Raw genomic sequence first — 10,729 nt, forward strand, 5'->3', positions numbered from 1 at the left:
GGTTTCTCTGTATAGCCTTGGCTGTCCTGGAACTCACTTTGTAGACCAGGCTGGCCTCAAACTCAGAAATCCGCCTGCCTCTGCCTCCTGAGTGCTGGGATTGAAGGTGTGTGCCACTACGCCTGGCCATTTTAACTGTTTTTAAGATTATGTATTCAGTATTACTTAGTGTTAGGGTTAGGGTTCTTTTCTGTGACTACTTCCACTGTCCCATGCCTCCAGGTAACACTACAATGCCTGAGACTTTTCTTAGCACTTATGCTTATCTCCATCAGAGCACCTGCTAGCAGTTGACTGAGAGGAGAACTCACTCTTATTGTATGATGTGGCTGCTTGCAGGATGCACATGCCCAGGACACATGGCCTTAGACCCATGTACATATTGGTAGTGCTATTTGGACTATGGCTTCTTAGTAAGAAAAAAGTAAAGAGGACATGAAACTGGGAGGGAATGAGGGTGGTGAGTACTGGGAGGAGGAGGAGGAGGAAGAGGAGAAAGGAGAGGAGGAGGAGGAGGAGGAAGAAGAGGGAAGTAGTGCTAGTGCTGTGATGAATATACATGCATGGAACTTTTAATTAGTAAGAAATATCAGGAAAATACAAGCTGTTCAAAGTGATAGCCATAGAGAGTGCACTCTGATTAGGAATTTATTTTCGTTTAATGAAAGAATATTTCATATTAATAATTTATTATCTTTAAAAGATTTCCATAAGAGTAAGAGATAACTTTACAATAGAAACATTATCATATTACAATAGAAACATTTAGGAGTGATTACACCTAAAATATACAAGCAGTTTGTACAAATACATGCATTACAATAAAGCATTCAGTTGTGACAGTGAGCAACAAGGAATGTATATTTGATATGCACACCAAAAGTTCCAAATGCATACCATACATGACAAGGAAGCCTCTCATTATTATTGAAAAGTCAGTTAAAACCATAGTGCTTAGTGAAAGCACGATTAGAGGCATGTGAGTTGATAGAACATCTGCAGCTTTTGCAGCATTTTTGGGAAGTCTACCATATCTATAAACACAAAGCTTGCAAGTGCTTTATGATTCCAGTCTGCTTTCACACAGCAAAATGTTAGAATGTTTATTCCAGCATTAATTATACTGCCTAAAATTAAGAATAGTTGATGTTTATGTCCACAACAGAATGGGCAGATAAAGGAAAATTCCTACACTGCAGTGCTAGACAACCATAAACATGAACCATCTTCTGTTATAGAAAACAGCACAGACGCATTCCACACAGGAGATGCCGAATAAAGTCATGCGGACCGTGTCATTTCACTGACATCAAGGTGGCAAACAGGTAGAATTCATCTCATAGCAAAAGTTACAGTAGTGATAATACATGGAGGGATACGATGTAGAGAAGTACAGACATTCAGAGGTGCTGAGGGTATTTGAATTTAAGATCTAGACTTCATGTGCGTGTGAGTGTGGGTGCACACGTGTATGTAGGTGTGTCTGTGTATGGATGCACTAATGCATAGGTGCATGCATAATGTGGAAGCCCAAAGGCTGGAGTCAGGAAATTATCCTCATTGCTCTTGCACCTTATTCCCGAAGACTGGCCCTCTAATGAGACTCAGGGCTTATTGGATGTCTTATCTTGCTTGCTTTACACTTGCACTCCCTCCTTCTGTCTCTCTGTCTCTGCCTCTCTCTCTCTTTCTCTCTCTCTCCACATGTTTAGTATGTGTATATGTGTGTGTATCTATACACATATGATTATATATATGTATATATGGATTCAGTAGCTAAAATTTTTCATTCAAATGACTTTATCATTCATCATGGCTCACCATCTGTAAATTAAATTATTTCATTAGTTGTTATTCCAAACTAAATTAATAAATAAGACAAAAATTACTTCTGAAACCTACTGGTTAAAATAATACTATATCGTACATTTGCATACACACACACACAAACACACAGACAGACACACACACAGAGCAGAGAGGGAGTAGAAATAGAGAAAATCACAGTAGGTCTTAAAAAAATACTGAAAATGGATTTGAAATTTATTTTTTCATTGAACAAGAAAAGATATTATTTCAAATTAAATGTTCTATATAGAAGATAAGGCACCACAGTATATGCATATAAATAAAACTTGTCCCAAGCGGTCTTCTCCCTTACCTTGCTAAAGTGTCAAAGTGTGTGTGTTTTTTTAAAGATTGATACTGGGTTTTTCTTATTTACTATTTCTATCTGTTTTCACTCCGTATGTATTTCAGAATCCAACTCAGGTTGGAACAGCTCTTCAGGTTTTCCATAACCTCGGGACTTTGAAGGATACTGTTACCAGTGTCGTGGATAGCTATTGTGCTGCTTTGGAAGACAGTATCAACAATGCATTGGACGTCAAAGTTTTGACTCAGCCTTCCCAGTCAGCTGTGCGAGGTATGGATATGGCTTATATTTAGCTCATTTATTTATTTATAACCAACAAGTCCTTTGAATAGCATATGAAACATTCATGTTTCAAAGCAATCTAATGACTCACTTTTTTAGTAGACAAAAATGAGGGGAAAATTATGTATCACAACTTGATCAGAACCTCTAGAAAAGATGTCTAAGCTGTGGAACCATTTAGTTAGGAGGAAACAGATGCAAATAAGAACAGAACATATTTTTCTTCCTAAAGTCTTTATCCCGACATGCACTTTTTATTGAGAAGGAAAGCATTTTTAAGGAATGCTATTTCTACTTTAGCTCTCAGGATTTTTCTTTACAATTTTCATATTGAAAGGCAATGATGGCTTAGGCAGTCAAGATAGATCAACCCCTTGGGAGCATGGCAACTATGACAAGTGTAAGAAAAACTACTGTTGGGAGGTTGACGCAGACTCTTAGCCCTAACTAGGTGCTCTGACCTTTCCTGACAGATGTACTCCACAGGCCATTCATAGGGTAGCCTTTGTTGTTGTATATATGTGTGCTGTACGTGTTTGTGTCCCCTCCCTCCCTCCCTCTCTCCCTCCACTTCCTTCCGTCCTTCCTGCACCTTTGCCCTTCTGTTTCTTACCATGTGTTGTTCTCCTGCTAGTCTAGAAGAAAAGACTTGTCCTTAGGTTCCATCCAGTCTCGCTTTTGCTCAGATCTGACAGCTTGTTAGTTTTCCTTTTTCTGAATTTCTTTTTTATCACTCAATTGTTCTATTAGCTTTAGCTTAAAAATCAAACTCATATATCTTGCCTTTCTTTGACTCTCCTACTGTATTTTGTCAGTCTGTGGAAATGTCCCACATTATCGTGTGTATTAACTGTGCCATTTCCTCCTGTACTCTAACAGTCACAGAGTCGTCCTGAAGAATCAACAAAATACCTGAATAGATTAGTGACACTTTTAGTGTATAGATAATACACATGAATTTCATTTTTATACATGACCTTAAGCAAAACTGAGTTCATAGTTTCTGAATCAGTGGCACTAATAAAAAGAAATAAAAGAATCTTAAGTCTCAATGGAATTTTTAAAGGTTCACTTCGGCCTCTGAATAGGTCCCTATTCATACTGTTACCAAAGGAGTTTGTTGAAAAGAAATTGCCAAAGGAGATTTTTCCTCTGAAGTTTTGCTAGCAATTATTTTTCACGAAGTTTGATCTAATGTTTAAATTTCCAGCAGCAGTTTAATCTCATTCCCTCTTGTGTCGTCAAGAACAGAGGAAAAATGAAAGCAATTATTCACATGCAGTCAATCTTAATGCAGGCATTTTTTATAGAGAATGAAGTGATTTAAAGCTGCCTATTACCATCTGTTGAGACGTGGATACCATGACCTAATGTAGAAACCCCAGGCACCAATTTCTCAGCTTTTAAAAGAATGAGTGTTATCTTTACTTCTAATATTAAATTGTATTCATGTTATTTTTCATATATATTGAGGCTCCATAGAGTTATTTTAAATACTCACTGAAGCATTGGAGTATGGTGGAGTATCACAACAATAACAGTTTACAGATTTTAAGATCAAATGTAAGATCTATGGAATTTAAGATGAGATAAAATAACTTTTAAAAAATCTTATTTTGAATATATAAAGAGGACAAAAATGTATAAAGATAGCATAGTGATGGATAACTTCAGATCTGGCACCCATGAGACTGAGGAAGGAAGAAAGAAGGAAAAAGTGTGTTTGAGATCTCCCTGTGCTACGTGGTGAGATCATGTCTGAGGAAAAAGACACCCCTCAAGGTTGAAGGCAAGCTTGTAAGGTAGCTGTGTAAGCCTGACTACTGATGTGATGACCACACGTACAATAAACAGATGAAAGACTCAACATCTTTTTAGGGGATGTGCTAGTGTGCTGCTAGTCTCATGCCAACTTGACACGCAAACTAGAGCTGTCTAAAAGGAGAAAATCTAAATTGAGAAATTGACTCTGTAAGATCCAGCTGTAAGGCATTTCTTAGTGAATGGTGGGAGAGGGCCCAGCCATTGTGGGTGGTGCCATCCTTGAGCTGGTGGTCTTAGGTTCTATAAAAAAGCAGACTGAGTTGTCATGGAGAGCAAGCCAGTAAGCAGCACCCTCCATGGTGTCTGCATCAGCTCCTGCCTCCAGGTTCTTAACCTATATGATTGAACTCCTGTCCTGAGTTCCTTCAGTGATGAAGAGCAATATGAATGTGTAAGCCAAATAAACCCTTTCCTTCCCAACTCACTTTTCTTTTTTCCAACTCACTTTAAATCATGGTGTTTTGTTGCTAACCAAGACAACCAGTGATGAGGAGCATGCAAATTAAGGAAGATACTATTTTCTTCTAATTTTTTAGCCAAAGTCTGAGACACAACTATCAGAGGAGAATAAAACCACAATTCATATTGTGGGTGAGGGGATGGTTCAGTCCCTCAACCTTACCAGTTTGATTTCACAAGGTAAAATTATGTGTTCCTTATAATACGAGCTCCTCTGTAAGGATATGTCCTAGAGAAATATGCTGCATATGTATAAGTTTTAAAGTATTATTGTTTAGTGTAAGTGCATGATGATCAAGGGTTAGTACGCATGTCTGGTTCATTTGGAAATCTGGAAACTTCAAAGAGTTCTTCTCTCCCTCCACTTTTATATTTGTTTCAGGGATTGAAATCAGGTCACCAGGTTTGTGTAGCAAATGCTTTTACCCATCTGCCTACCTCACTGGTCCAAGAATTTTTGTTGCATTATGTTTATAGCATATGAAAATAACCTGTGTTCTAATGGAAAATTGGGTAAGCTTTAAAAAAATATATATCAGTGTAGATAATGCTCAAAGCAGAATATAAGGAAGTTATAGAAGGTATGTTCTTTATGATATCTAAAGCCCCAAAGTGTGACAGACTGTTATGTATTGTTTTGGATATATACATAAATACTAAAAGCTTAAAAATGTGGTATGACAGTCTAAATTTATGAGGCCTTTTGCTTTGGAGAGTAAATAAATGAACACGATTAGGAAAAAAAAAACAGAATATTATTTCATTTTTTGTTGTATTTCTTAAACTTGGTGGCTAGTATTCTCATCATTATTCCATATGCTTATTTTTGTATTTTTACATACATTTATTTTGTATATGTGTACATACACACATACATGGGGCAGTATGTGGATGCTAGAGGACAACTTAAAGGAGTAGCTTGGCTCTGGCCTTCTAGCATGTGAGACCTGGGGATCATATTCAGGACATCAGGCTCGGTGGCAAGTTCATTAACTCACTGAGCCATCTTGCCAGCCCTTGTCTGGTTTTTCATATGTTGAAATATTTTTATTATTCTTTAATCTAGTTTTTATATTTTCTTCATCATATTTTAAAATGATTTGGTTCTCATTTGTCCAATTTCTGATATCAATATAATAATCATTGGAACATGGCCAATCACCCAGTTTAGCCTCCCACCTCCACCCCCAGGCCATCAACTGTGAAGAGCCATACTTCAGTATATTTGTCACAGTTTTTAAGGACTCTCTTCAGTAGTTTCCTGTCTGGAGTGTTTTGTTTGTTGGTTTTTGTGTTTTCTGGGTGGGCGGGAGATTGCTTTCAATGTCTCATTCTCAGTTCTAAGTCTTCAGTTGAACGCCACTGCAGATGAAGCTTCCCTGCATGTAGCAGCTGTAGCAGCAGGGCTTGTGGACTTCCACATAGCTTCTGGCTGCAGTATAGACCATGGACATCAGCATGGCTCAGAAAACGAACTCTCATTCATCTCTGAGATCTCATTACGCAGGGTGGTCCTGCAGTGTCACTGCCCATTGTGTTTGTAGCCCGAGGGCAGTGCTAGAGCCCTGCATTCTTCCCCGAGCAGGGTGAGCAGGGCAAGTAGCTCAGCAGCATGGGCAACAGTAGCTGGCATAGTGGACTCAGCAATGACATGCTCTTGTCTGATGTGACTGCGCCCTGATACCTGTCGCCCTCACTTTACATCTGGTTCTACTTCTCTCCCTGTTTTTCTTTTCAGCCATTTTTTTTTTCCAATTCTATGAAACCAATTTTTAAAAGCATCTTCCCATAAGGCCTGTCCTTTGTTTTAAAAGGTATTCTGGAGCTATTTCATGTTCAAAGGCTCATCCCTCCCTTCTAAGCCTCTGTGGGTCTCTCAGGTTCTTCAGAGTGCCCCACAGTCCCATAGACGCTGGCAGCTTCTGCCATCTTGAATTTCTACCCCTTTCTAATTGCCTAATAAACGTCAACTCAGCCAATGGAGTGATCCACTGGTGAGACTCGATTCTGCATGATCCAGTCATGTCTTCAGAACACTGCTACACTGGGAACCACACCTTTGCAACTATAGAACAGATGGAGCCTTCTGCTGTTTCTTTAGGAATTCCCTTCTCAGCTGTGTTTGTCACTCTTTACTCTCCTCCTCCCGTATCGATGCTCAGTTCAAGAGTGCCTTTGTTCTTGATTATCTTGGAAGCATATCTTTCCTCAAATTTTGGCCAGTCAAGAACTTTGTGTTGTTCCAGTAAAGCTGTTGAGCTCTTTTTGTTTTTTGTTTTTTTAATTTAGTATTTTCGACTACCCCGCCCTTTCTTCTCACTTTACTCCTGGTCTCTCACACAACTGAGATGAGAGTCAATTATTATGTAAATATAGCTTTATTATGGTTTGTTTTTTACTTTTCTTCTTTATTACGCTGCAGTGTTAAACAATTTCCTTCTTCCTTGGCAGATCTTTGCCTGTAGATCTTAGCTCTAACAAAAAGTCAGACAGGTCATATAGATTCTTACTGTTGATTTGTTTTCAAGAGACTTTTAGCATTAAGCCTATTTTATTTATTTTTTAATATTTATTTATTTATTTGATTTTTTTTTCTTTTTCTTTCTTTCTTTCTTTCTTTTTTTTTTTTTTTGAGACAGGGTTTCTCTGTAGCCCTAACTGTCCTGGAATTTACTCTGTAGACCAGGCTGGCCTCGAACTGAGAAATCCACCTGCCTCTGCCTCTACCTCCCAAGTGCTGGGATTAAAGGCGTGCGCCACCACTGCCTGGCTTATTTTAATTCTTAAACAATATAACTAATCAACGAAAATCACAATTGACTCATATTTGCCATTAGGCCTGAAGTCGCTTTTCTCTTCTCTTTCACAGACCAGTACTTTATTTTAGTGCCAGTACTTACTATACATATTACCTTAAATTTGGTTCTTTCATCTGTAAAACAATTAAATACAGTTGCAAAAAGATAGGAAAATCAGGCCAGTGAGTTGTTTGAATGGGTAAAGTACGTGTCTTGCAAGCCTGATATCTGATTAAAATCCCTGGAACCTGCATGAAGGTGGAAGGAAGGATGGAACCAACCACAAAGTTCTCTTCTGACTTCTGCATGCGCATCATATACACAATAAAAACTTATACAAATTAAACAGTGCTTTGAAATATCTTGAGAAATGCCTCTGTTAGTTTGGTGTTTAGCTTTTTGTTGACTTGACCCACCTAGAGTCACTTGAAAGGCTGAGCTCAGGTGAGGAATTGCCTCTATCAGGTTGGCCCATGGATATGTCTGCGGAACAGTTTTTGATTAGTGATTGATGTAGGAAAGGTCAGCCCATTGTGGGTGGTGCCACCCCTGGCAGAAAGTCCTTGCTTGTATAAGAAAGCCACATGAGCAAGCAGCAGTCCTCCAGGGTCTTCTCTTCCATTCTTTCCTTAAATTCCTTCTTTGGCTTCCCTTCAGGATAGACTATAACCTGTAAGCTAAAATAAAATGTTTCTTTTTCAAGTTGCTTTTAGTCATGGTTCTGTTGCATCAAGAGAGGCAAACTAGGACAGTCAGTAGAACCATGGCTTGGACATTCACTTTACTCTGCTTCTTTAGACTATGCCATAGTTCACAGATTCTTGGCGTCTTCCCCATGAACTAGTGTCAGTAAAGGGTACCACCTCCCCTTGTCCTAACTATTCTCATAGAAAGCCTAGTTCTCAAGTTTTGTATCACTAAAGAGATGTGAATTATGTGACTCCATATAGGCTTCCTAAGTAAAAATTCAGACAAGAGTCTAGCACTCTATAATTTACTGGCTATGTTAGACTTTTGTCACTTGATGAATGTCTGAGAAAAAAAATAATTGTAGAAGTCTTTTTTTTTGGCTCATATTTTCAGAGGTTTCATTCCATGCATAGATGGCTTCATTGTGCACCTCAAATGAGGCTGAATATCATGTCAGAAAGTGTGTTGTAGAGCAAAGAAGCTCACTGCCTAGCTGCCAGGAAGTAGAGAACAACAACAGGGGCCAGGGCCAAGATAACACATTCACAGGTGTGTTCCCTGTGAGCCACTTCCTCTACCTGTGCCCTACCACTGCATGTCCGCTGGTTCCCAGTGTATGCTCAGAATTTTAAACTACTAATGGATTAAATCACTGATTAAATTAGATCCCTCCTGAGCTAATTATCTCAGGAAGTTCCCTTACAGGTACATTCAGAGATGTGTTTTATAATCTCTGTCTCTTTTCCAATTAAGTTGACAGTGGGGGCTAACCCTCACCCCTGCCTTTCAGCTTATACTGGGAATCCCAGAGTTTGAGGACCATTGTCCTACCTGGGTTATTCTTTCTTCTTTCTTCTGTCATCTCTTCATGGTCTCTAAAATTTCCAGTTACTTTGTATCTTCCACCAGCTCACTTCTTCCAGCATTGTGATGTGTTTTCTATAGTCATTGGAGATACTCTGGACTGGAACCAAATCCTAACAGTCACTAAGAGGGAGCACACCTCTCAGGTCATTAAGTAGCTAAGTGTACCCTCAAGGTTCACTGAGTAGGAAATCTCCTGTCTGCTGCTCAGTTGTGTTACAGCTGATTTTAAAGCTTTTCCCACTCATGGCTCAGTTGTCTGCTCTCTTCTTTTAATTTATCAATGGCATTTGGTATGAACATTTCATAATCAAATTGAAGAGTTTATCTGATTCCTTATTTCTTTTAAGTAAATTATTTCCTATTTTTTGTTTGTTCTTAATTGCTGGCTTTCAAAAGAAGAGAGTATCATTAACTAGAAATTACCTGTAAGTATCATTTCTTTCAGGAACTCTTAGTTTCTTTAATGAAACCAAATCTATGACACAGTTAATTGTGTGTCTTGAGTCTGTTAAATCTAATTGATGAAAGTATCCATTTATTCCAAATATTCTTTCCCTTTATGTAGGCATTCTTTTTAGTCAGTTGATTATTTTTTTCATGGTTATATCTTCAGTATAATGTATTTAGCTTATGACCATAAAAATCTTTATGTAGTGTTTTTTAGTTATCTTTTTAGTTCCTTAGCAGTGTATTGTGAGAAAAATAATTTAAAAGGAAGCACTATTAGTTTTGTTTCTATAAGAGAATTGGGTACAGAGCAGACATGCAGTTCAGGAATGCCTGCTTCATGTCTAGCTTGGGGTTTTTGGTTTTTTTTTTTTTTTTTTTTTTTATAGGTCTAACAGAAAGACTAGTCATTTGCTAAGGGTAAATAGTAATGATATTTTGATTTATGGGCTTGGTTTATGTACTACTTTATTTATTGTGCATGCCCTTTCCCATGATGTATCTGATTTTAATTATATGCATGTCCAAGCATGCATATGCATAAGATGGTAGATAGGAGATTTTCATTAAAACTTCACTCAGAAGAAACAATTTGCCTTATTGAACATGAACAAAAGTTTTCAGATGTTCCAGGATATGGTTGACCACAAAAGTGTAGCTGATTAGAAGTTGGTAGAAGAAGTGACCTATACCTATTCCATTGTTTGAAACATGGTGTACACGGACCTACGTGCAGGTGGGAGTACAGGGCGCTAAGGGTTGTGTATGTAGCTCAGGCTAGACAGAGTCACTGGATACTCAGCTTCTTTGTACTCACCTGCCCCAGTTATGCAAAACATCATGGTGGCAGGAGTGTGTGGTGGAGAAGATTATTCACCTTGTGGCAGCCAGGAAGCAAAAAGAGAGAAAAAGAGAACAGAAAAATATGTCCTGCAAAGGCATGTTTCATGACGATGCACTTTTAATTAGGCTTACTTTGTTAAGTTTACACTCATTTCCAGTAGTGCTACCAGCTGGGGCCTTAAGCTTTCAGGACATGACCCTTTGAGGGGCAATCAAATTATAACATCCCCTTTCTGTTCCCCAAAGGTCACACCCATCACACACAGCAAAGTATGTGTCTAAGTGTTCTCATAGTCATAGCAGTTCAGTGTTTCCTTCAAGTCCAGTTTGGAAGTCTCTTCTCTTTTTTTTTTTTTTTTTTTTT

General features: G+C 38.3%; 1 protein-coding gene across 3 annotated transcripts in view; it reads left to right on the plus strand.

The window, feature by feature from the left end:
* Positions 1-10,729, plus strand: part of Cog5 (component of oligomeric golgi complex 5) — a 293,171-nt gene that overhangs the window by 143,034 nt on the left and 139,408 nt on the right. For all 3 annotated transcript variants that reach the window (XM_021179459.2, XM_021179458.2, XM_029484711.1), the window contains exon 8: positions 2,260-2,425. In XM_021179459.2, the coding sequence (XP_021035118.1) occupies positions 2,260-2,425 (166 nt within the window). The remainder of the gene's footprint in view (positions 1-2,259; positions 2,426-10,729) is intronic.

Source organism: Mus caroli, chromosome 12, assembly GCF_900094665.2.
Source record: "Mus caroli chromosome 12, CAROLI_EIJ_v1.1, whole genome shotgun sequence".
Classification (NCBI taxonomy): Eukaryota; Metazoa; Chordata; class Mammalia; order Rodentia; family Muridae; genus Mus; species Mus caroli.